Raw genomic sequence first — 27,143 nt, forward strand, 5'->3', positions numbered from 1 at the left:
ATAAATTTAAGGATTACTTAGTTAAATTTGCTAACTGAAAATAGCTTGCAGATACTTAATGGGCTAAGGATTTTATTTATGTTAGGTGATGAATTAATATGTTTAATTCCATAAGGTGAAGATCTAAGGATGTTAATGCTTAAGTTAAATTTTATAAAAATTGGGATTTGGAAAACCGTTCAAAGGACATGCAATGAAATTCAACCAAGGGGAAGCGAGGAAGTCACTTAACGAAGTTAATAACTGTAATTTTCAATAAGGCTATGATTTATGTTTGTTTGTCTTGTGTGTTTGTTTGTTTATAATATTGTGAAAACTAATAAAAAAATTTGGGGAAAAAGAGAATAGGAAATTTCTAAAGGAACAAAAAAGAGGAAAAGGAAATAAAGAAATAACAAAGATACGAAGTAAAAAATAAATCAAAAGAGGAGAAGATCCAGCTGGATCTTAACAGCTGGAGGGATGTGGGTTTCCCACCCTGTCAAGGTGAGGCTCTCTGCAACCATCATCGCGCTCCAGACTTGGGGAGCACGGCTGCCCTGGCCGGGGGCTGATGGGAGTTGTAGTTCAGTGGGCGCCCGGTTGGCGAAGGCCCGCCCTGAGTGTTTCGGAGGCCGCCTGACAGGTGGTTTTCTTGCCCTTGCTGGGAGTCCCAGGCGGCGCTTCAAAGGCATGGCTGGCCACAGAGGTTCTCAGTCACAAATCCACAATGAAATGTCAGAGAGGCAGCTGCTGAGAATCGAATTTCCTTGGGTCTGTTTTCTGCCCCCCGCCTTGCAACACACCCCCCCCCCCGCTCTCTGGCTCTCCTCCCCCAGGCATGGTACTGCCAATTACAGGCACCCCACAAGGAGAGAGGGGCCACGAGACCCCCGTAAACCCCATTTGCGGGGGCAAGTGCCTGGACTCCCGTTCCTCAAGGGGAAATTTCTCCAGCTGGGGGGCAGGCACAGCTGCAAAGGGCGCGAGAGCCCCCGAATTATCGCCAGGAGGGAGGCCTTGGGTGCAAAGCCTGCTGGGCCGGGGGGTGGGTGGGAGAAGGGGGCCACCCACGAGGCCGGGATGCCAGTGCGGACGCCGGCCAGGGGAAACCCAAGTCGAGTTGCTCGAAGAATCGCTCTCTGGGTCAGGGCGCCCTGGCAAGTGTGGGGTGGGGGGAGTCTGGCCCTCCCCAGCTGCAAAACACAGGGAACCCGCCCCCCCTCCGCCAAAGGGCAAAAGCCCTTCTGAGGTCTGCACACACGGAACCAGAGAACTGAAGGGACCCTCAGCGGTCATCTAGTCCAACCCCGCACCCCGCTTGCAGTGCATTTGGGGGTTTTCTGGGCTGGGAGGGGAGAAAGAGGTGAAACCCTCTGGAGCTTGTGAAACAGAGAGGTGTGTGTGTGGGGGGGTGTCTTTTGGACAAATTCCTGCCCTGGGTGCCATAATAATAATAATAATAATAATAATAATAATAATAATAATAATAATAATAATAATAATTTATTTATACCCCGCCCATCTGGCTGGGCTAATAATAATAATAATAATAATAATAATAATTTATTTATACCCCACCCATCTGGCTGGGCTAATAATAATAATAATAATAATAATAATAATAATAATTTATTTATACCCCGCCCATCTGGCTGGGCTTCCCCAGCCACTCTGGCGGCTTCCAACAAAATATTAAAATACTGTAATACATCAAACATTAAAAGCTTCCCTAAACAGGGCTGCCTTCAGATGTCTTCTAAAAGTCAGATAGTTGTTTGACATCTGGCAGGCTCTGTTCTCACCGTCTGCGTTTTAATAGATTTGGAAAAGGCTGGAATACCTGGGTTTAAGAATAGATAAGCCAGCCGTTTTAATGGCAGTGGACGCGGAGAAAGCCTTTGACAACGTGTCCTGGAAGTTTGTGAAGGGTATGTCGCAAGAGATGGAATTTGGAGATCAATATTGTAAAGGTATTCAAGCGAGATATGTACCAAACGAAAAGCTAAAATTATAATAAATGGGAATCTAACTCAGGGAAGCGAAATTAACAAGGGGACGAGACAGGGCTGTCTGCTCTCTTCGTTAATATTGATCTTAACAATGGAAACTAAACAAATCAGAGAGGGGGAAAATATTAAAGGGATAAATCTGGGAAGTAGTAATTATAAATTGAGGGTGTTTGCAGGCAATTTTATTATAACAACTGAAGATCTGAAAGAGAGTCTTACTAAAGTGCTGGAAATCATTCAAGAATATGGAAAGGTTTATGGATTTAAACTGAATATCAATAAAACCAAATTATTAGCAAAAAAATCTATCACCAATAGGAAAGGAGGAAACTGAGAAATTAAGAGAAATAAGATTTGGAACAGAATTAAGATTTGGAAAATGGTTCAGGGACAGACAACCAGAATATTCACGGGGATGGGAGCGACTCGCCTACGAAGCATTGGGGTTTTATTTCTAGTTTAGAGAGAAGCTGAATCAGAGGCAACGTGATGGAAGTTTGTAAAATTATGCCCGGCATGCGGAGATTGGATAGAGAAATCTCTCAGCACCCCAGAACAGGTGGAAATGCAATGAAGCTGAAGATTCGGGACAGATGAAAGGAAGGGGCATAGCCAGTGGAACTCCCTGCCACTGGAAGCGGGGACGGTGTTGTAAACAAAATAAATCTGCCCTTTTCCCCTTATGGGGTATCCAAGAACCCACCCACCCACCCACACCAGGAGCCAAGTGGTCCTGAGACAACAGCACCCACCCACCCCACCCACCCACCGGCTGCTGATCTCAATGGAAAGAATTCCCAGCCCATTCTCTCCGCCCCCCAACCCCGTCTCTAATCCCCACAGACGGACAGACGATGCCTGGGCCTTATCTTTCCGCCCCGAGTGAGCCAAGAATAGCCCGGCTGGCCACCTAGGTGCCAATCCCACTGAAACCTGAGCGCTGACGCCAGAGAAGGGGCTAAATTTAGGCGCGTTGTCCGCCAGAGAGAAAAGGATGCAAGATCGAGCGGGGGGGGGGGGGGAAGAGAGAGCGCAAAAACCAGGCTGCCCCCCCCACCCCAAAATGTCCACGGGGCCCGACTGCGAGCTGCAAGCGTCCTTTGGCTGTCCTCAGTTTTGAACTTTTTTTTTGGGGGGGGGGTTCTTTTTATAAAAACTACCCACCCAAACCTCTCAGATTCAGCAGCTGTATGCCATGATCGTCACAATTATAACAAATAAAGGCTTGACATTTCTCACTTTGCGTGTCATGCGTCTGTCTCATATGTTAGTTTCACCTTTTAAGTTGAATTACTGAAATAAACGAACTTTCCCACGATATTCTAATTTTTCGAGTTTCACCTGTATCGTTATTTTCCCCCTCTTTTTGGTTCCTTTAGAAATTTTCTATTCCTCTACGTAATTTTCTTTTTCTTCATATGTAAAGAGATAGCATATAACGTTTATATAGGTATGTGAATTTTTAATCCACAAAGAATTTAAATTTTAAAGAAGCACACCATCCTTAAGGACATACGGAGAGCTCGGCCGGATCCAGCCCATGTCCCATTTAGCCATTAGCCTCTCCCAGGGGCAAAATAACCCCTGGCAACCTAGGAATCGAGATAGACTGCCAATGGAGCTGGAGGTTCCTTAAGGGCAGCAGAAGAGCCTGGCTGCAGGATCCGGCCAGGATGCTGTCCTCACAGAGGCCAAACGGATGCCCATTATGGGAAACCAACGTTAAATAAGTTGGAGTTCTTGTTATTAAATATACCAAGAAAAAAGCACAGCAAGAACTCTGGCCAGTACAAGTTTCAATAGTGGGAGTGGTCCCTACTCTCAAATCAATAGTCAATTGTAACTTTAAGGGGTTGTGTAAGTTTGAAGAATTTGTATAAATAGAAAAGATCAAGATACACGTTGATCTACCCACACTTTTTTTTTAAAAAAAGATATTTATTAAAAGTTTTTAAGATATAACAAGAAAAAAGAAAAATAAACATACAAAATAAAAAACAGTTAAAAACACACATTAATTTTCAATAACATAACTTCCATACACTTATTTCCTCGGACCTCCTCATACCTCCCTTCTTTGTATTCCAGTTCGATTTGTTAGTTCAGCAAATCCTTACCATTAATCTTTTACCCATTTGTGAAACCTCTTTTTTTTTTCATATCTCTTAAAGCATGACAGCTGGAAACCGCTTAGTTTCTATCCAACATCCTTCTAACATTCATTGATCTACCCACACTTAGTTGTCATCTCTGAGAAACGTAGAAAATAACAGGATATATTTATACAAATTCTTCAGACTTACACAACCCCTTAAAAATTCGCTGACGAAGGTGAATACATCGAAACAGGGCCCTGTCAATGGATTAGTTTTTCTTACAATTGACTATTGATTTGCGAGTAGCGGCCACTCCCACTATTGAAACTTATATTGGCCGGAGGTCTTGGTGTGCTTTTTTCTTGGTACATTATGGGAAACCAGCGATCAGGATTCGAACACAACTCTCCCCTCCTGCGATTCCCAGCAACTGCTGCCTCCGACCGTGGAGGCAGACAGCGTCGCCATCGTGGCTGGAAGCCTTCAAGCGCCTTATCCTGCCCCACACATTGGCCCAATCCTCTTTTCAAAGCCATTAGGTTGGTGGCCATCACTGTGGCAGGGAGTTCCGCAGGTTAACTGTGGCATCACTGTGGCAGGGAGTTCCATTGAGATCAGCAGGGGGTGGGTGGGTGAATGAAGAAGGAACTTCTTCTATCTGTCCTTCTGGGACCAGGGAGGCCCTCTGGGGCAGAGGTCAGTGGAACGAGCAGTGGGGCAGGGAACAGGGTGGGGGTCAGGATCCTGCCAGACCGGCTCGCCCCGTTTTGAAGGGAAGCGCTGCACAGTCCCTTGCAATAAACTCTACTCACTCCTGCCCTGTAAGGCCACATTTACACCACACTTTGAAAGCGCTATGATACCACTTTGAACTGTCATGGCGTCCCCCCAGAGGATTCTGGGAGCTCAGCTTTGCTAAGGGTGCCGGGAGCTGTGGGGAGACCCACACTCTTTATTTTTCCTTTCCTTTATAAAAGCATTTACGCACTACTAAATTGCAAAGCGCATCAAAGCTGGTTACTACGTTAAAAAGATTTGAAAACCATACCCCACAAAAAAGCACCTTTAAAAGGACAATTTAAAAGCAGAGAGAGTTAAGAAAAACAGCTTCGGAGCTGGAACTCCGCAGAATTTGGGAGGGGATCACGGCCTGCGGCTGGAGGAGGGGGAAAGGTGGCGAAGGGCACAGAAGTGAGGCAGCAGCTGGGCGCGTTCGCCTCAGCCACAAAGAATCATAAAATCCTTTTGGGAGGGACCCCTGGTGGTCATCTAGCTCAACCCCTGCAATTAAGGGGAACCGCAGCTGTGAAACAGAAGTGAGGGGGGCCAGGAGCAGGTTCAAGAAAGCCGAAGGGCTCCCTTTCCAACTCCACAATGCTATAAGGGTGCTGGCCGTCATGAGAAGAGGGGTTGGGCTGGATGACCCCCAGGGGTCCCTTCCAGCACTACAGTTCTGTGTTTCTGTGCGGCAGGGTGGGCAGCTGGAAAGAAAGGCCTGTCCAACCCACAGATTTTGCATAGGGGCCCCACAAGCATATTTAGGGCCCACGGAAGGCTAGGCTTTGAAAGGCATCAGTTGGATCTATCAACAACCTCCCCCCCCCCAAATAATCCTTTGGTTTGGAAATTGCCTTGAGCTCTGCCAAGGTGGGGAAAGTGTCTTAGGGGCAGCAGAAGGGCAGAGGCTCACCGTGGTCTGAGTCTCGGGCCACGACCTGGGAGGGACCTGGGTTCGAGTCTCGCCACAAAGCTCACCAGGTGACCTTGGGCCAGCCTCACCTAGCTGGCAGGTGTGTCGTGGGGATTAAATGAGGGCTAGGACCTGGGAGGGACTTCTGGGAGACCTCGGCTACCCAAGCAAATTGCCGCTAGCCACCTGCCCTCCCTCTCCGCCCGGCACCCCCCCATCTCACCTGGCTGGGGGGCTTCTCCCCTCGCTGCTGGGTCTGAGAGGGGGCTGCAGAGGAGGAGGAGGACGAGGAGGAAGAAGAGGCTGCTGCCGCCGCCATCATCTCGGCCATCCGCTTCTCCATCTGTTCCAGACGCTCCAGGATGGACATTCTGAACTGGTTATCTGGAGGGGGTTTGGGGAGGGGGGAGAGAGAGGGCGGTGAGGTCAGAAGCCCACTCCCCACATCCAGCCCCTTCCCCATCGGGCTCTGCTCCCCTGCGGATGGGGAGGGAGAAAGAAGGTCAAAGGGGGGTGCGGGAGATATCTTAAAACTAATCCCGACTCAAGGCTGATTAGCCAGCCTGATTCCCCCCCCCCCCAGGTTGGGAAAGGGACGCTGTAATCTTGAACAGCGGGACGGAGGCGGCTTGTGTATATGGGCAAAAGACGCCGAGACTCCGGAAAAAGGGGGCGCAGGGGGTGCAAAGCAGAATTGGGACCCAGGCGTCCGAGGGACGCGACGGCTGTCTTCCTGGAGATTTCACAGCCCCTAAAACCCCCTTCTCTGGCTGTTAGGGTAGGAAAGCAGCTCTCTGGAGCCCTTGTCGAAGAACTGGAAGGGACCCCTAAGGGTCATCCATCCCAACCCCCTGCAACGCAGGAACCACAGCTCAAGAATCCCAGGCAGGCAGCCCCCCAACCTCTGTTTTAAAACCTCCGTGGAAGGAGACCGTTATCAAACAGAGAAACAACATTTGGACTTTCAGAATACATCCGAAGGCAGCCCTATATACAGGGAGGTTTTTTCCGATCGTTGGTGCTTTGTTTTGTTTTTAGTCGAAAGCGGCCGGGGCAGCCCAGTCAGATGAGCAACATATAAGGAATAAAATTATTATTATTATTATTATTATTATTATTATTATTATTATTATTATTATTATTAGCCTCCTTGCAAACCACCCAACGCTCAGCAGCGACTGGGTATAATCTAACCTCTGCGTGAGCAAATCGGGGGGGGGGGGGACGCAGAATGAACAGACCGCCTGGAACAGATCAATAGGCACCTTCAGAGCATGGAGGGAGCTCATTCTGTACCGTTAAAAAGGAGGAAGATAGGGAAAGGAGGGCAGAATATGCCAACTCCTGACAGGCTGGAGAGGGGGCAACCGGGCTGCTGACCCCGGCCCCTGGTGGGTTTTCGGCTGTCCAGGACAAAAGTGGAAGCTCCACCGCTGGAGCTTTTCAAGCAGAGGTCGGACGGCCACCTGTTGGGGCGTCTTTCGCCGCGATTCCTGCGTTGCAACGAGGGCTTGGTCTAGATGACCCTTGAGGTCCCCTTCGCGGCTCCCGTTCTCACGCATCCCATGCTTTTTCCAACGCATTTCCAAACCGCGCAATAAATCCATGGGTTGTTTTTTCTCCAGGGTGACACAGTCCTTTGGCCGCTCTGAGCGCCTGGAGGGAGACTTTCCCAAAGTCCATTCATTTCTCTCTCTCCACATATACAAACAGACTTCATTCATCTCCTCCACAGGGGGGACAGCGGCATGGAGGGGGGGGACGCAATGACCAAGGCTGCCAGTCACAAGAGACGGGCTGTCGGGTGGACGGGGAAGGCCAGACAGCTGACAACAGCCGGCCTTCTCCGAAACCACACATTTCGTTTTGGAAACCAGGAAAGGTACAAAAACATCACACCTGGAGAGGAGGGGCAGAGTGGCAGCCAAGCAAGACCCTCCTCTTTTTCTCCCCCAGGGCCCAATCTAACAGAATTCCTCCCCCCAAAAGAAACCCAGGTTTAAAACGAGAGCCAGACTGGATGCCCTCAGGGTTCCCCCACAGGGCACAAAAACCTACAGCTATTGCAATGCACCCTTCCAAACACAAGCCGCCTTGTTTTGCCACCAGGCGACCTGCCCCACATGCCAACCTTTCTAAGCCGCCCCTGTTCCCTTAGCCCCATTGGACCCAGCAGCCCCCTCTGCCCCATAGCCTCTCCCTCCCACACATATAATAATCTCATGTACCTGCTTTGTCCATCGCCCAGGGAAACAGAGGGGGCACACCCCTCTCCCGCGAACCAAGCCCTCAGGTCGCTGGGCCCCACGGCTCCCAGCGGGAATCGCACGCCTCTGCCAGAGGCTCTGGAGAAGTCCCAGGTTAGCACCATGCCCCCCAAGTGTGGGCACGAGTCGGGGTGGGGCGAGAAAGAGGAGGCAGCAGAGCCCTCCAGCCCTTCCTGGCATGCAATGACAGCGAGGGTGGCATGGAGGCAGGGCCTGCAGCCCCCTCCTCGTCGTCCCGCCCCCCAGCCCAGCTGGCAGGAGGTCAGTCTGTGTGGAGGGGGTGTGGAGGGGGGGTCAAGCAGTCTCTTTCTCTCTCTCTTTCTCCACCCCTCTTGGCCCAGCGAGAGCAGCGGTCAGGCTGCAAAGTGTGACAGGACTCAAGTCGTCCCCAAAATAGCCACCACCACCAGCGGCAGGGGGGGGGGGCATCCGGAAATCCCTTAATGAGATCTGAGGCACTCACGCTAGCTATGTAGCTAGCTGCACATGACGCGGCAGGCCCTGCTGCCAAGTTAACTCTTCGGGCAGGACGTCGGAGGCGTGGAAGGGACCCTCCGAAGGTCATCCAGACCAACCCCCCGCAAGGCGGGAACTGCAGCCAACAGACAGTCGCCCGACCTCTGTGCTCTCCAGGGAATGAACGGGTGGCGATTCCTCGGCCCCCGGTCTCAAAGACAGGAGAGGGGTGTCTGGTCTCTCGATCTGGACACACGCAGCTCGCTTCCTTCGGGAGAAGCCAAAGGGATCCTAGATGGGGCCAGCTAAAAATCTCTCCCTGGGAGGGTGGCTGGCAGCGGGTGGACTTTGCCCGGCGTGGCCAAGGCCAGGTCGGAAAGCCGTGTGTGAGCTGAGGCCCCAGATCACTCTGGCAATGGGCGGCTGGTCTGTGCGTGCTGGTCTGTGGAGTCGGAAGGGGTCCTCCAGGGGCCATCTAGTCCAACCCCCTGCAATGCATTGTGGGAGTTTCATGCTCTCGCAACTGAGCTTGCAAAATCTTTTGGCGTGGCAGCACCTACACTTGGGAACTCCCTGCCGACTGATACCAGGCACTACGCCTTCCCTGTACACCTGCTGAACAATTTTTTCCTTCAGACAAAGCCGGCCCAGATGTTTAGGAATCTCACGCAGGTTTTAATCCCTTTTTGGTCCACCAGTAGTTTAACTTTTCGAAAGTCTTACATTTTCGCTGTTTGTTTTTCCCATTTACCGTTTTACCCTTTCGGTAAACCGCTTTGAGGCTTGTTTGTTTCTTTACAAACTAATGTTTATTGGATTTCCCCCCCTAAATTGTTTTTTGATTTTATTGTTATTTACGCTTTATACCATATTTTATGCTGGTTTCTTCGTAGCATCAATTAAGTGTTTTAAATTTGTTGTTAGCCGCCTGGAGCCTGGTTCTCTGAACCGGGAAGGGCGGGGTATAAATAAAAAATTATTATTATTATTATTATTATTACAATCATGCGGCGTGTGCAAAAAAAAAAAAAAAAAATAGCCAGGGGGACTTCTACTCTGCAGGGCTGTTGTTTTCTCACAGGTATCTTCCACAACAAGTCGATGATGCCCTAATAGTGCATTAGTAGTGGAGTCATAGAATCATAGAATCATAGAGTTGGAAGAGACCCCAAGGGCCATCGAGTCCAACCCCCTGCCAAGCAGGAAACACCATCAGAGCACTCCTGACATATGGTTGTCAAGCCTCTGCTTAAAGACCTCCAAAGGAGGAGACTCCACCACACTCCTTGGCAGCAAATTCCACTGTCAAACAGCTCTTACTGGCAGGAAGTTCTTCCTAATGTTTAGGTGGAATCTTCTTTCTTGTAGTTTGGATCCATTGCTCCGTGTCCGCTTCTCTGGAGCAGCAGAAAACAACCTTTCTCCCTCCTCTATGTGACATCCTTTTATATATTTGAACATGGCTATCATATCACCCCTTAACCTCCTCTTCTCCAGGCTAAACATGCCCAGCTCCCTTAGCCGTTCCTCATAAGGCATCGTTTCCAGGCCTTTGACCATTTTGGTTGCCCTCCTCTTTCATCCAGGCAACATTCTGCTTTATTAGTTGTTCCCCCAAATAGCACCGGGCTCTTGCCCTCTGAAGGGCCTATAGTTTTCAGGGCAGGGGCAGAATCACAGGCATTGGGGGGGGGGGTTAAAAAAAATACCTATGGGATTTCGGCAGGAAGTTAAGGGACAAACAAAACAGTAGGGCCCACCCTGGAAACTCTGAAGGCGCCAACTCTCTTGGAAGGCAGGTCGCAAATAACTGCCCCCAGGTAAATATGAAGAGGCTGCAGGATCAGGCCAAAGGGGGCTCAACATCCTGTCTTCACAGGGGTCAAACACATGCCCCAAAGGGAAACCCACAGGCAGGAGCTGAGTGCGAAAGCCGCTCTCCATTCCTGCAGTTTTTAGCAACTGCGATTCAGAAGCATTCCCTGCCTCTGACTGCGGGAGCAAGCCGTTGTGGCTAGTAGCCGTCCATAGCCTTATTATTATTATTATTATTATTACTGTTGTTGTTGTTTTCCCCAGGGCTAAATCAAGGATGCACACCTTATGCAAAGAAGCTGTTCTTTTCTGACCTGGCCAGGTAAGGCAGGAGGCTGAGATGGCCCCAACCTGGGCAGCTTAAAAAGAATATTGGGCAATTCATGGAGGAGGAGAGGGCAAGCGATGGCTCCTAGCCAGGGTGAAGGGAATGCTTTGCCTCCAGGGTCAGAAATGTCCCCTGTTAGAAACTAGCCAGGCGCCAGGCGCGTTTTGCAACTGGTCCATTTTGTGACCACGTGGAGATCTCTGGACACCAGGCTGGTGACCGGGCAAAGCAAAGTGCCACGGAATATTTTGAGATTTGCTCTTCAAAATATAGAATTGAAACTAAAAATAACCAATCGCATTGGGCGCAGAAAATGGCACCTAGACATTCCATTGTGGTTTAAGGTGCCGTTTGGCGATTAGCTTCTAAATCTGAGTTTCTTACCCCGGCAAAACCACCGGCCTGGACTCATGATGAGGCCCCAGCTTGCCACAGGCTGAAAAGCAGACTGCTGGGCTGCCCCTGGACCCCCACCCCAAAGAACTGCCCCCCGAGTCCTGTGACAATGAGGGCGTCTCTCTCTCCCCGACAGGCAGGCAGCTCGCGCTAACAATGGAAAACGGAGACTCCGGAAAATGCTGCCGTGGAACCCAAGGAGAGGCCAAGGGAGTGGATGCCTGGAGTTTTAAACCCGGGGAGTGGCACTGCTGGGGAGCGGGCCTTTGGCCTTCTGCATGCCAAGCAGGTGTCCTAAGCTCTGAGCAACGATACCCCTTCGTTTTCCCTGCTCGCTTTAGCAGGAGAGAAGAGCATGCAAAGACACTGCGCCAGTTTTGCAGAACCATGCTTCGAACTACAGCTCCCACCAGCCCCCAGTCAGCACTGGTGCAGGAGCTGGTGGGAGTTGTAGTTCAAAGCGCCCAGACTGTTTTGCAGGGAGGGTGCTTGGGGGAATACTTCACAGCTCGTCTTCAGCGGACGCTTTCCACCAAAGAGTAACCGCTGGCTCTGCTGTGATTCTCTTGAAATCAGGTTAATTCTGTGTCCAGGGCAGCTGTCTACCAGCTCCATCTGGTACGCAGGATGAGACCCTCCCAGCCCGCGGACTGTCTGGCCAGAGTGGTTTATGCTCTGGTTATCTCTCGCTTGGACTACTGCAATGCGCTCTACGTGGGGCTCCCTTTGAAGGTGACTCGGAAACTGCAATTAATCCAGAATGCAGCAGCTAGACTGGTGACTGGGGGCGGCCGCCAAGACCACATAACACCGGTCCTGAGAGATCTGCATTGGCTCCCAGTACGTTCCCGAGCACAATTCAAAGTGTTGGTGCTGACCTTTAAAGCCCTAAACGGCCTCAAAGGCCCAATAGACCTGAAGGAGCGTCTCCACCCCCATCGTTCTGCCCAGACACTGAGGTCCAGCTCCGAGGTCCTTCTGGTGGTTCCCTCCCTGCGAGAAACCAAGTTACAGGGAACCAGGCAGAGGGCCTTCTCGGTGGTGGCGCCCGCCCTGTGGAACACCCTCCCATCAGATGTCAAGGCAATAAACAACTATTTTACTTTTAAAAGACAACTGAAGGTGGCCCTGTTTAGGGAAGTTTTGAATGTCCGACACTGTATTGTTTTTAATGTTCGGTTGGAAGCTGCCCAGAGTGGCTGGGGAAACCCAGCCAGATGGGCGGGGTATAAATAAATAATTATTATTATTATTTTGGACAAAGCATCTGAATGTGCAAATCCAAAATATAAGATTGGATTAATAACAGATAAATTAATAGGATATGAATTTGCTGAATTAATTTCTAAAAGGGATACAAGAACGGGAGACGTGAGGAAGTCGGGAAAATAAGTTAATTGAAGATGAGAAATTAAGAAAGAGGGAGTTTTTGTTTTTTGTTATTATATGTGTTTTTATCTCTTTTTTCTTTTTCTTTTGATGTGTTCAATGTTTGTATTTTTGTATTGTATTGTTTTTTCGGATTTTGTATTTTCTTTGTCTTGCTATATTTTCTTGAATGCTTTTCTATTGTGAAAACTTAATAAAATATTTATATAAAAAAAAAATGAATGTGCGAATCCAGCTTGGCACCTGACACCTGCAAGCCCAGGCTAATCCCAGCCTGCAGGTCTCATGGCTTCAGGATCAAGCCAGCGGCCCGTCTAGTCCAGCCAACCAGATGCCCATTGCAGAAAACCTCTGCTCTCCCCTCTTGTGGTTTCCAGCAGCTGAGATTCGGAAGCTTCCTCTGGCCAGCGCCAAATTTAAGGTGCTGCGGGTGGCTCCCTCACATAGGGCCCTGGGCCGAGGGGGTGCAAAGGCTGCGATTCCTGCATTGCAGAAGCATTGCCAACCCTACAATTCCAAAATTTTATGGCCTCAGAGAGTAGTGGACTCAAAATAACAGAGGCAGCAGCAGCAACAACTGCAAACAGCCTATGTTTAGATGAATACCTACTGGGAAGTTCCATTCCAAAAGCAACTGCACCAAAATGTAATTATTGTGAAAACAAGAAATATTTAGAGGGGCTCCCCATTTTTTATCCTGTGGCAGGGAGTTTCGCAGCTGAACCCCGCGTCGTGTGTGAAGGAGGGCTTCCTTTTCTCGCAATGCCCCGGCGTTGAGCGTTACGATCAGAAAGAGAGGAGAAAAACAACATTTCTCTCCCCCCCGCCTCTGCTTTCTCGCTGGCCAGGCACACGTTTTACAAACTTCACTGGGAGAAGCGTTCTGCAGAACCCGGAAGCTCACATGTGCCACATTTCGGTGGTGGTTGATTTTGGGGGACGTGCACCTCCCCCCCTCTGCCAGCCCTAATCCTTGCTGGTTTCTTAGGATGGGAAAGGGGAGACCGACTTGGGCTCTGATGGAGGGGAGGAGCAGGCAGAGAGCCAGCCGTCCCTCCCCGGGTGTTATTCTTGGCCTGTCTTGCCCCGTCATGGAAACTCCTCCCCCCGCAAAAAAAACCCCAGCCGTTCATTTTCCATTGCACACAAAGCAGCCTGCCAGGAATATCCCCGGTAAGGTGACACCCCAGGCGAGGCTTGGACGCCAAAGTATTTCCCTTTCTTTCCAAGAGTAAAGCCACAAACAATCTCGCCCCCACCCCTCTTGGCCACCCCCAGGTTTAGGCACTGCATTCCCCCCCCCCCCAAACTGAAGGTGCCACACTAAATTCGGACCTCAGTTGGGCAGCAGAGATTGGGGGACACCCCCCCCCAAGTCTAGACGCAGGGCCTCTGGGCTCCTGGGTTGGACGCAAGGGTCAGCAGTCGAGGGAGGGGGGTCAGGACACCTGGGTCCCATCCCATGGGAGAGGCTAGGTGGGGTACAGAGCCCGGGGTGGGGTAGTGCTTAGATTTATCAGCCACTTTAAAATGAGGCTGCATTTTAAATTGCATTTTAACCTGTATTTTAAATTGCGGTTTTGTTTTTTTTCTTTCTCTTCCCCCCCCCTTTCCCCCCTATTATGTTTTTACTGTGATTTTACTGGTGTTGGCTGCCCTGAGCCCAGCTCTGGCTGGGGAAGGCGGGGTATAAATAAAAATTATTATTATTAGTAGTACTAGTAGTAGTATTAAATAAAAGCATACATTCTACTCATGTAAGAACACCAGGCAGGCCCCACAAATAACCCAGAGATGCATTTTAAATAAAAGGACACATGTAAAAACATGCTGATTCCTGGACCGTCCGCGTGCCGGATTTAGAAGGCGATTGGGCTGGATCCGGCCCCCGGGCCTTAGGTTGCCTACCCATGGGTTAGGTCCTAGGGGGACACACCAGGGTTTAAATTCCCCCACTCGGTCACTCAGGTGACCTTGGGGGCCAGGCACTGCCTAACCTACCTCCCAGGACTGTTGTGGGGATTAAATGAGGACTAGGATCTTGCGGAGGCCTGAGTTCGAATCCTGACTTGGTGTCCACGAAGCTCCCTGGGTGACCAGTCGTTGTTTCTGAGCCTAGCCTACCTCTCAGGGCTGTTGTGCGGATTAAATAATGGACACCTGGAGCAGCTGGGAGAAAAGGGCGGGATATCAAGGCAGCAAATAAACCAAGCAGACAACTCACCGTCCAGGGAGAGCCAATCCATGCTGCGCAAGGCCATGAAGTTCCGGGCGCGATACTCAAAAAGGACTGACATGGAGACCAGGCGGGAATCCTGGGCCACTTGCAAGGGCACCAGACCGGCCTCGTGGGCTGCGGGGCGGAAGAGAAGAAGGTAAAAGGCCGCACGTCGCAGAATTACAGAATCGTAGGCTTGCAAGGGGCACCCAGGGGTCATCCATCCCAACCCCCTACGATGCAGCAGTCACAGCTGTGATATGAAGGTTTTTTTGGGGGGTTATTTGCACCCACGTGAGCTGAGCATCAGGTGTGGGGGCGCGGTTTAAGCACGACATTAGCCCTCCAAGGAAAGAAGCTGCTTTGCGGCGAGTCAAATATCTCAAGGACTGCCCCCGTGGAAGATGGAGCAAGCTTGTTTTCTCCTCCGGCTCTGGAGGGTAGGACTTGAACCCATGGCTTCAAGTTGCAAGAAAGGAGATTTTGACTGAGCGCCAGGAAGGATGTTCTGGTGGCCCAGAGCTGTGGAACAGACTCCCTCCTTCGTTGGTCAGCTCTGGTCAGACCTCACCTGGAGTACTGTGTCCAGTTCTGGGCACCACAGTTCAAGAAGGACACTGACAAACTGGAACGTGTCCAGAGGAGGGCAACCAAAATGGTCAAAGGCCTGGAAACGATGCCTTATGAGGAACGGTTAAGGGAGCTGGGCATGTTTAGCCTGGAGAAGAGGAGGTTAAGGGGTGATATGATAGCCATGTTCAAAGATATAAAAGGATGTCACATAGAGGAGGGAGAAAGGTTGTTTTCTGCTGCTCCAGAGAAGCGGACACGGAGCAATGGATCCAAACTACAAGAAAGAAGATTCCACCTAAACATTAGGAAGAACTTCCTGACAGTAAGAGCTGTTTGACAGTGGAATTTGCTGCCAAGGAGTGTGGTGGAGTCTCCTACTTTGGAGGTCTTTAAGCAGAGGCTTGACAACCATATGTCAGGAGTGCTCTGATGGTGTTTCCTGCTTGGCAGGGGGTTGGACTCGATGGCCCTTGGGGTCTCTTCCAACTCTTCTAGGATTCTATGATTCTATGGAGGCTTTTAAGCAGAGGCTGGATGGCCCTCTGTCAGCGATTCTTGAGCTGCGACCCCTGCTTTGCAGGGGGTTGGACTGTACCATTCTATGAGTCAGGCCATTTCACGGCCTCGGTCCAGTATATCTGAAGGAGCGTCTCCAACCACATCGTTCTGCCCGGACACTGAGGTCCAGCTCCGAGGGCCTTCTGGGGGTTCCCTCCCTGCGAGAAGTGAGGTTGCAGGGAACCAGGCAGAGGGCCTTCTCGGTGGTGGCGCCCGCCCTTTGGAATGCCGTCCCATCAGACGTCAAGGAAATAAACAACTTTCTGACTTTCAGAAGACATCTGAAGGCAGCCCTGTTTAGGGAAGCTTTTAATGTTTGATGTATTCTGGTCTTTTAATATTTTGTTGGAAGCCACCCAGAGTGGCTGGGGAAGCCCAGCCAGATGGGCGGGGTATTAATAATAAATTTTTATTATTATCATTCAGTACTGTCGACACGGGCCGGCAGCAACAGCTCCCCGGGGTTTCAGGCGGGGGGGGGGGTAATCTCTGGAGATGGCCATCAGGCGCCAAACCTGAGTCCTCTGATATGCCAAGCAGACGCCAAGCCAAGGCCCTTCCAATGGACTCTGCTCCCCATCTGCACCCGAGGTTTCTAAGAGGGCTGCCCCCAGCACCACAGCAGGATTCTTCCCGAGGCAAATCGCCTAGCCCTGCAGCCACGGATCAGAAGCACCCACCCACCTCCTTGCTCCAGGGAGGAAGAGAGGGGGGGGTTCCTGGATCTCACCCCACCCCAAAAGACGCAAGGTCCCGTACCTGGGCAATAGCACCGCAGCACCCCGGACTGGATGAGGGAGGCCGGGACAGTGATCTGATCAAAGTGGCAGCTGTACGGCTTGGTCTCATCTATCCAGGGGCCGGTGATGAGCACCTTCACCCCACCCTGTTCCCACAAAAAAGAGAGACACAGAGAGGACAGGTTATTGGTGTGTGTTTTTGTGCACTTTTGTGCACATTCTGTATTTGGCTGCTCCCTCGTGCGGGATGTGAAGCACAAGAGCAGTCAAGTACAACATTCCTAGAGTGAACGTGTTTACACATGGGGAGGAATGTTTGTCCAGCCAGCAGGTAAACTTCCTGTTTCCTTCTGGGCTGGGACAGACTTCCTCTGCATGTGACGAGAGGTGGGCGTGGCCTCACCTGTGCAGGTAACGACAAAAGCACAGGGCAGGGCAGCCACCTCTCTCTCTCTTTGACTACATGTATCGAAGAAGCAACATCTGCTTGGCCAAAGATGCTCTCTTGGCCTCCAGCCAAGAGAGGACCAAAGGGACTGTCTCCTGATGAGATAGTTTCCAGGTGTATGTTACTTTTCTAAGCTAAGTCTGCCTTCTCGGATCCGATTGTGAACAGAATGATGTGTTTTTATACTTTTATAGAAGACTGTGCCGTGTCTTATCTTTTATGAGGGAATAAGGGGGAAATACCAGAACAGTTATTACAGAGGCTTTAGCGAGCCTGAGCAAACGCATTCGCTGTGAGTTTAAAAAGGGTAATGTTACTCTGCTAAATTGTGGAACTTGTTAACGCAAGTTGGAAAGGCTATAATCAGAGAACATACCCTCTCCTGCATCCCTGGACATTCCCACACCTCACTCCCCTTTCTCCCACAAGAACAGCCCCCCCCCACTTCCTCTGGGACCCCAGGGGTCTGACCAGCAGCTCCCCCTCCTGCCTCCAACCCCCTGATAAACCAGCCCCCTCCCAGCCTGAATAGGAGCATCTCCTAGATCAGGCCAATGGAGTCCCCTTGAGTCCAGCATCCTGTTCTCTCACAGTGGCCAACAGGAAGCCCACAAGCAGGACCCAGGCGCAAGAGGAACACTCTAGCCCCCCCATGCAACCAAATTCAGAAGCTTTATTTCCTCCAGCTGTGGAGGCAGAGCAGAGTCAGCCTGGCTAGTAGCCATCCTTAGCCCTCTCTGGCCCCTCCTGAGGCAGGGAGTTCCGCAGGTTAACCCAGCGCTGCTTTCTTTTCTCCCAATATATTCAGCTTCACTGGGTGCCCACGGATTCTGCTGTTATGAGACAGGAGGAGGAAAAAAAAAACTTCTCTTTCTCTCTCTCCACGCCTAATAATTTCATAATTACTCACCATTCCTCTGCGCTATTACACCCTCCCCAAAAAACACCAACCCTGCTTTCAAATTTAATGACATTTGGAATGTTTTTGTCAAAACCAAGGTGACACATGGATTGTCAAATACTTGAGGGAGATAATCTGTTTATCTATCTACATATATGAAATAAAGGTTTCATATAGGAAAGGTATCTGAAGAAGTGCGCGTGCACATGAAAGCTTATACCCAGAAGAAACTTAGTTGATCTCTAAGGTGCTACTGGAAGGATTTTTTTTATTATTTCGACTGCATTAGTCCAACATGGCTACCTACCTGAATCTATCTACATATATATGACATATATGACAGTTTTGTTGCCTTAATTATAATTTATGGATTTTCTAATTGCTGTTTTCCTCTGCTTTTAAAAATGTTCTTTATGGATTCTCTTTCTCCTCCCTTTTTATATTCTTCTTTCTTGATTCACTTCGCTACAATAATCTCAATTAAACCCATGATCTCAATAACCCCTGCTTTAGACTACAACTCCCATCATGTAGCTGTGCCGGCAAGTGGCGGGAGTCATGGTCAAAAGCAGCTGGAGGCCAGAGGCTGCCCTGAGCTTTCCTGTTCCCCAAGAGTGTGGATTTTAGGGGCGCAGAGGGGTCTCATAGTGACCCACGGTTGGGAAGGCGGCGCAAGGGTTGGGGCGCGGGTGTGCCAAATTCTGGCACTGCAAAGGGCGCCATCGCACCCAGGCCAGCCGCCGCTCTCAACCCCATGAGGCTGTTTCTTTGCTGAGACCACCCACCCACCCCTGCAGAGACCCCAACCCCCTTTGTACCCACCTCTGGGTAGGACCACTCCGGGGAGAAGTCGATAATAGACACCAGCGGCTGCGGCGACCCCACGGGACCTCCGTCCGCCGCGAAGCAGGCCTCCGCCAGGGCGGGCCTGGGGCTCCCAGATCTGCCGCCGGGGTCCTCCTCTGCGCTCTGCACGCTGCCGGGCGCCCCCTCCTCGGTCATGAGCTCCTGGATGAGGTCCGGGAAGTGGCTGTCGAAGGAGAGGCTGAAGGAGCCCCCTGTGGCGGCCGCAGCCGTCTGGATCATGGAGTACAGCTCCTCCTGCAGTTCCGTGGCGGCCATCTCCGTCTCTGGACGCCCGGCTTCCACAGGGTCGCCCTCCTCCTGGCTGCCCCCTTCGCCCTCGGCTGCTGCCGTCTCCATGGGGGTGACCTCCGGGCTGCTTTTGACCTCCGGCGGCAACGGCGACTCAGTGGCGGCAGCGGCAGAGGAGGAGGCAGCGGCTGGCGAGGTGGGCATGGGCGCCTGCCCGGCCCCATCATCCTGGATGAAGAAGCGGTTGGTGGGCACGTACAGAGGGTAGGTTGCCGGGGGTCCCGCGGGGGCCTCCTGGGGCTCGGGCTTGGTCTGCAGGCCCGCCCCACCGCCGTAGGTCTGGCCTTGCTTGGGGCTGTTCAGGAAGCAGTCGGGGTCAAAGGCTGCCGGACCTGCCTCGCTCGTCTCCATGGTGGACTCCAGGTTCTGCGAGAGGACCAGTCCCGGGCCGGGCAAGAGGGCCAGGCCGAGTGGGGGCGCGGGGACACCAGCAGCCGGCTCCCCGGACACCAGGTGCTGGCTGGGGGTCAGCGCCAGCGGCTTCTCAGCCCCGCTCATCCCGGTCATGACCAGGATGGTGCTGCCAGGGAGGCCAACGGAGAGGGTGACGGCGGGCAGCTCTTGCTTGGGGAAGCCCTTTGGGTGGGCCAGGCCAGGCGGGGGCTGTGTGGAGTCTGGGGAGGCCTCGGCCATCCCTGGGGAGGCGGCGGCCTTGGCCAGCTTGGCTTCCTTGCCATCAGGTCCGGACGACTTGGCTGCCTCCGTCTCAGCTTTCACCTCGGGGCCGCCAGCAATGTTCTGGACCTCGGTCAGGGCAGGGTAGGGGGACGGGCGGACCTCCACCTTCGGGGAGATGATCCGGTGCTTGGTGCTGCTACATCGGTGCGGGACGTGGCCGGGGCTCCCTGGGGAGGGAAGAGAAAAGTGAGCGAATGAGGTCGGGGGGGGGGGGTCTCGAAACCGACATGTGCCAGTGGGGTGATGTTGCGGCAAAGAAGGTGAATGCAATTCGAGGCCGTGTCAATGGAAATATAGCGTTTCTGAATACAGTGGTACCTCGGGTTAAGTACTTAATTCATTCCAGAGGTCCGTTCTTAACCTGAAACTGTTCTTAACCTGAAGCACCACTTTAGCTAATGGGGCCTCCTGCTGCCACACGATTTCTGTTCTCATCCTGAAGCAAAGTTCTTAAACCGAGGTACTATTTCTGGGTTAGCGGAGTCTGTAACCTGAAGCGTATGTAACCTGAAGCGTATGTAACCCGAGGTACCACTGTATACTGTTTGAAGATTGGGAAAGACTGTGGAAAACAGACCTAAAATTTACAAATTGTTCTTTGCTGAAGGAAAATTATATGAAGATGATGTATAGATGGTATACAACACCAGTACAGATTGCAAGAATGTATAAAACTGGGTCAAATATATGTTGGAAACGTAAGGAAAAAGAAAGGACATTTTACCATATGTGGTGGAAATGTAGAGAAATAAAAAAATTCTGGGAAATGATATACAATGAGTTGAAGAAAACGTTCAAATTAACATTTGTAATAAAAGCCAGAGGCATTTCTGTTAGGGATTGTAGGAAAAGACCTGCCGGGGAAAATGAAGAATATATTTATGTGTGCGACAACGGCGGCAAGATTCTTAGCAGCACGAGGATGGAAGAATGAAGAAACCCCGACAAAAGAACAGTGGCGAGGGAAATTGATGGACAATGCGGAATTGGCGAAATTGATGTACAAACTGCGTGAAAAGGACAACTGTGACTTTAAAGAAGAATGGCAACTCTTTACAAAGTATTTAAAGAAAAAAACAAAACGAACTGGACTCCTTGGCTGGTTTTGAATAAACAGACACAAATTTATGCTTGTTAATGTAATAGATGGATAACTGAGGGATCTTTACATTTGTATGGGGGGAAATATAATGAAGATGATTTGTTGGAATAATTTGTTATGTGAAAATAGTTAGGAAAAAAAACTTTTTTTTTAAAAAAAGAAGGAAATATAGCGTTTCTGGGTCAAGGGAAGTGATAGCACCAATTATTCTTGCTTTGGTCAGCCCCCCCGTCTGGTTCTGGACACCACAGTTTAAGAAGGAGATTGACAAGCTGCAAGGTGTGCGGAGGACGGCAACTGAGATGATCAGGGGTCTGGGAACTGAGCCTCACCAGGAGCGGCGTGGGGAGCGTACGCTGAAGTTTAGGGGAGCTTTTCATCTGAAAATATTAATTGTGCTCCTCCCACGGAATATAAAAATGTCATATGGCAGCAATTCGCCCTTCTGCCACTGGAGGGAACCAGTCCCTCTCACATACACCAGCCAAACACAAAACCAGCAATAAATGGCTGCAGGAAACAGGGGAGAGAGGGAACAGTTGTTTTGGACCACAACTCCCATCAGGCCCCAGGGTGTCAGCCATGCTGGCTGAGGCTGATGGGAGTTGCAGTTCAAAACCTCAGGAGGGCCTCAGGGTGGAGAAAACTGACCTGGTCTAGGGGATAGGGAGAGAGGGAGTTTGTGTGCATGGTGAGTTTGCGTAGCGGTAGATAATTTGGAAGGTCCGTATAGTTAAAGCTCTGGTTTTCCCAGTAGTGATGTATGGAAGTGAGAGCTGGACCATAAAGAAGGCTGATCGCCGAAGAATGGATGCTTTTGAATTCTGGTGCTGGAGGAGACTCTGGAGAGTCCCATGGACTGCAAGAAGACCAAACCTATCCATTCTGAAGGAAATCAGCCCTGAGTGCACACTGGAAGGACAGATCCTGAAGCTGAGGCTCCAAGACTTTGGCCACCTCAGGAGAAGAGAAGACTCCTTGGAAAAGACCCTGATGTTGGGGAAGATGGAGGGCACAAGGAGAAGGGGACGACGGAGGACGAGATGGTGGGACAGTGTTCTTGAAGCTACGAACATGAGTTTGACCAAACTGCGGGAGGCTGTGGAAGACAGGAGTGCCTGGCATGCTCTGGTCCAGGGGGTCACGAAGAGGCGGACACGACTCAACGACTAAACAACAACAGATAATTTGGGATGGAAATAACTGCCAATTAATTGGTTCTACGGTTCCTGTCCAGCTCCTTTCCCTTTCTCCCTTGCAGGAGAGCTTTCTGGTGCCAAATTGAACAACAGCTGCTGACTGCAGAGGGCTTTTAAAAAATCCTCATTGTTTAATTTAATTTATTAGTAGCATTTTCTTGCCGCAGGCAACTCAAAACGACTTTACAAAAAAGCAAAATATATTTAGTAAAACCTTGGTGTTTGGGGGGTACTTTTAAAAACATATTCCCTGCCCTCTTTAAGAGGTCATAGATTGTTAACAGCCAAAGATTGAAAAGGCTTGTTTTTGCCAGGCACCTGGCACTAGGGGAGCCTCTCTGGGGAGAGCAAACGCAGAGCCGCCACCGAGAAGGCCCTGTCCTCGTGCTGCCAGCCTCTAGGCATCCTGTGGAGGGGACACGCAATGGGGTCCCTCCCCCCGACTCCTCCCCATCAGTCAATCATTCACTTAATACCTAGTCCCTTTAACCCAGCCTTTCTCCACCTGTGGGTCCCCAGATGTTGTTGAACTACAACTCCCATCACCCCTAACTAGCAAGGCCAGGGATGATGGGAGTTGTAGTCCAACAACATCTGGGGACCCACAGGCTGAGAACCGCTGCTAATCCTTTTCCTTAAAAACGTATCTTTATATACCCAAACAGTGTACAAAAATACGTTGATTGTGGGTATGGCACAAGCTCACCGGACTGAATCGTTTATATCATTATGTGTCGTGCAGAAGCCAATTTAATGACTGGTGTGTGTCGGAGAGAGAGAGAAACCCAGAAAACTGTGGGGCAATGTACCTTAGCCTTCCCGAATCCAGTGCCCGCCAGAGGTTTTGAGCGATATCCGCCCCCAGCCAAGGTGGCTGTGCTCACAACAGCCTCAGCGTCGTACAGGCCTGCTGGCTGGGGCTGTTGGGTCCAAAACATCTGGCTGGAGAAGGGATCTATCTATTTATCTATCTGTGCACCTATGTGCTTCTTTAGCCGCGATTCTCTCACTGCAAGAGGGTTGGGCTGGATGGCCTCTGGGGGTCCCTCCCGTTCTAGGGTTCCGTGTACTGCAGACAGGAAAGACTAACCGAGGCCGCTGCTGCAGAGGCAGGCGTGAGTCCGGGGAGGGGGCTTGGCCTGGTGGCTCTCCAGGATTTGCTGCACCAGCTGTTCGATCGAGAACTCGGCCGTGCCATTCCCGTTGCTGCAAGTCCACTTTATCCCGTGAACTGGAGGGAGAGAGGAAAGCAGGCGTGTGGGCGCTTCCAGCGGGAGTCAGGATCCGCACCCGGGCGGCTATCATGCCTCCCCCCCCCACTACACCAAAAAAGGAGCCTGGGAAACGTAGTTCCGTGGAGGGGTGGTGCTGCCTGGGCCTGCCAGGGGCTGTAGTGCAAAATATCTGGAGGCGGGGGCACCTGATGGTTGCGGAAACTCAGCACCTCAAGAAAACTACAAACCCCATAGTTCTTTGGGGGAAACCTCCCCAGTGAAGCCCAGAATGAAGAATTTCCTGGTTGGGATAATGCTGCCTGATATCAAGTGGCAGGGAGTTCCAAAGATTTCTTACAAACGCAGAATGGGAACCACATGGTAACTGCACATAAATGTCAACTTTCAGATTTGAAAATAAGGGATCAGCAGCCTTGAAAATAAGGGATCAGTCTACGGGATATCTAACAATCCGGGATACCAGCGGGAAACGGCGCTGGAATAAGGGAATTTCCCGCAAAAAAAGGGAAGCTTGACAGCTATGTAACTGCAGCAGGTTGGAGCGATCGAAGGGGCACCTGTGGGGTGGGGCGATCTCATAGCAGCCACCCCGGACCCTAAGCCCTCAGAAGCCCCCCCCCAAAAAAAAACCACACACCCCCAGAGAGACCCCCACCCTGGCCTTACACATTGGCTTCAACTGGCCAACCAGCTCTTCCTTCGACCACTTCAGCCACTCCTTGCGGTCGCTGTTGATAGAGCACAGGACAGGCCCACAGATCTTTCCGCAGTCCTCAATGGCCGGAACGTTCAGGTAATGAACCAGCACAATATCCGGATTCTGGAGGGAAGGAGAAGAGAGGTGCTGTTGGCCTGGGGGCGAATTCTGCCAAAGGGCAGAGTATTGCCAAGTTACAGGGAACCAGGCAGAGGGCCTTCTCGGTGGTGGCGCCTTCCCTGCGGAACGCCCTCCCACCAGATGTCAAAGAGAACAACTATCTGACTTTTAGAAGACATCTGAAGGCAGCCCTGTTTAGGGAAGCTTTTAATGTTTAATAGGTTATTGTATTTTAGTGTTTTGTTGGAAGCCGCCCAGAGTGGCCTGGGAAACCCAACCAGATGGGCGGGGTATAAATAAATTATTATTATTATTATTATTATTATTATTATTATTATTATTATTATTATTGCCTGTACGGGCAGAGAGGCGCTGGGGCTGGAGCCCCCTGACCTTGCAACCCTTACTACAACCACCCCTGCTGTGTAGGTCCTGATGACGCCCCTCACCTTTTTAAACGTCCATGTCCCCACTGGCCCCCGTGACTCAGGGTTAAGCCCTGATGTTCAAGCTGAGTGCAGGGTTAAGGCCCGGTGGTTTCCTTTTTTTTCTTTCCCCCTCTCTCAAATTTAACATCCATATTCATTTTCTATCAGAAACCTATTACATAATTAACTAAATTAAAATAGACCTAATTCTTCCAAACTTCTCATTGCTGTATACATATAGAACACAGTTAGAAATTTTATATTAAAGCTTTTGTATTATAAATAATATTTCAAATTCCCCTATACCCCCCTGGTGGTTTCTAGGTCTAGGTCAGTGGTCCCTGACACTTTTAGGGGTCCCTGCCCCGCTTGGTTCCACAACCAAGCGTCCCCCCAACACGATCCCACCAAAAAGCATAATTCAGAACAGTGGTTTGCACGACCCAACAAGGAAGGTACCATGAAATCCAAAACAATAAACTGCACAACTGTTCGGAACCCAGTTGAAACTATTTAGTTCAGTGGCTCCCAATCAGCTAAGAACTGAGGACCCCCCATTTTTCAAAAGCCAAGCCATGGACCCCTGACTTTTGAAAATGATGATCTCTCAGCGGTAGTTCTTGGCATGTGAATGGCGCCACCAGACCTTCCAACATGTCCCAGTGCAAAATTGGGAGGTGCATCTCCCGGGTCACGCTCCCGAGTGTGTAATGTGAGCTGCATGTTTTGGGGCACCCCCAACAAAAAAATGGGGTGTCCCAGGCAGTTGATAGGCATGTGCTACATACCACCCGGGCGGGTTATAGCTCTGTTTTTGAACTACAATTCCCATCATCCCTGACCACTGGTCCTGCTAGCTAGGGATGATGGGAATTGTAGTCCAAAAACAGCTGGGGACCCAAGTTTGGGAAAACCCTTGGGTTACATGGACTTCCTGGCCTCCATGCACCACCAGTTGGGAACCGCCGATTTAATTTCATCAATTCCGCAAAAACGGATGGGACTTGATCAGCTTTTCAAAGCCTGACAGGCGTTTAGCAAGCGTCTTAGATACCACATTTAGGGACTATTTCACTGTTCAGTAAATTCCTAGTGTGATCCATGGGCTTGGTGAAGTGACCCCAGTTTCCCAACGTCTGGTTTGAAGCCACTTAGCAGGGGTCTTAAATTGCCATGTTTAGCAATCTGCAGTCGATTTTCTCACTTGGAAAGAAGTTGGACGACCATGCGTGAAATCAGTAGCCTAATATATACCGTATTTTTCCGTGTATAAGACGCCCCCATGTATAAGACGACCCATATTTTTTGAGTATAAGACGACCTCCAATTTTAAACTTACAAAAATTGGGGGAAATATAGTCTTATACACAGAAAAATACAGTGCGTGTGTGTATCTCAATCAGTATATGGCTACATCCAAAACATGCACAAACCTTCACCTACCACAGATGTGCGGTAACCACTGACATCTCCTTTCCTCTTAGCTCCCCCTGGGTGACCCCAGTGCCCCTCTCCCCAGGGAGCCGAACCACCCATCTTGGGAGCCTGCGGTTCCAGATTCCTGAGTTTCTGGAAAAAGAGGGGACTCTGGAGGAGCAAGTGGGAGGCCTAATCTGGCACGGCAAGGCTGTGTCCACACTAGGGTGTTAAAGTGCACATGGGTCGCTGTTTCCGCACATGAATTCGTTCATGTGCAGAGGCCTTCCATCTTATTCTCACGAAGGGTTGTCTTGTCCGGCCCCCAGAAACTTGATCCCTGCATCACTGGGGACTAAATGACCCCGGGGCCCCTCCCAACCCATACAATGAATCCTATGTTTCTACATATCTCGGCCCCGTGGCACATACCTGCAGCAGCCAATAGCAGCGCCGGTGGAATGTAGGGACGATGGACGAGTGGACGTAGCAGCCGTAGAGACACTGCGGAGGGTAGGGTAGAGGAAGGAGAGCGGGCAGGTGAGGAGGCAGGCAGAGGAAGGTGCCGCTTGGCAGAGCAACCTGCGCCCTCCCCACAGCAAATCCCAGCACCTAGCTTGGAACCCAACCAGTAAGAGCTGCTCAACAGTGGGACGGACTCCCTAGGAACTCTCCTTTGTTGGAAGTCTTTAAGCAGAGGTTGGGAGGGTCACCTGTCCGGGATGCTCCAGGTGAGATTCCTTTTAACTCTGCAGTTTTTGGATTCAGAAAGCCATGCCCCAAGACACCCTGGACCCTGACTAGTGAACAGGCTAGTCCTCTCCAACTGGTTGTCATCAGGGCTGTCCATCGTGAGTCCTGAGGAGATGTCTGGGCCATAGCTGTCAACGTTTTCCGTTTCCAAAGGGAAATTCCCTTATTCCGAATAGCATTCCTTGCAAGAAAAGGGAAAAGTTGACAGGCGCTGTGGGTTAAACTACAGAGCCTAGGACTTGCCAATCAGAAGGTCGGCAGTTCGAATCCCCGTGACAGGGTGAGCTCCTGTTGCTCGGTCCCAGCTCCTGCCAACCTAGCAGTTCGAAAGCACGTCAAAGTGCAAGTAGATAAATAGGTACCGCTCCGGCGGGACGGTAAACTGCATTTCCGTGCGCTACTCTGGTTTGCCAGAAGCGGCTTAGTCATGCTGGCCACATGACCCGGAAGCTGTATGCCGGCTCCCTCCGCCAATAAAGAGAGATGAGCGCCAC

General features: G+C 50.8%; 1 protein-coding gene across 9 annotated transcripts in view; it reads right to left on the reverse strand.

The window, feature by feature from the left end:
- The window catches only part of CAMTA2 (calmodulin binding transcription activator 2), a 59,084-nt gene that overhangs the window by 17,687 nt on the left and 14,254 nt on the right, over nt 1-27,143 (reverse strand). For all 9 annotated transcript variants that reach the window (XM_081167686.1, XM_081167687.1, XM_081167691.1 and 6 more), the window contains exons 6-12: nt 26,329-26,400; nt 23,902-24,055; nt 23,091-23,231; nt 18,689-19,866; nt 16,537-16,663; nt 14,653-14,781; nt 6,001-6,161 (exon numbers count right to left, since the gene is read on the reverse strand). In XM_081167686.1, coding sequence (XP_081023812.1) covers nt 6,001-6,161; nt 14,653-14,781; nt 16,537-16,663; nt 18,689-19,866; nt 23,091-23,231; nt 23,902-24,055; nt 26,329-26,400 — 1,962 coding nt within the window. The remainder of the gene's footprint in view (nt 1-6,000; nt 6,162-14,652; nt 14,782-16,536; nt 16,664-18,688; nt 19,867-23,090; nt 23,232-23,901; nt 24,056-26,328; nt 26,401-27,143) is intronic.

This window comes from Podarcis bocagei (assembly GCF_964188305.1).
Source record: "Podarcis bocagei genome assembly, chromosome: 13".
Lineage (NCBI taxonomy): Eukaryota > Metazoa > Chordata > Lepidosauria > Squamata > Lacertidae > Podarcis > Podarcis bocagei.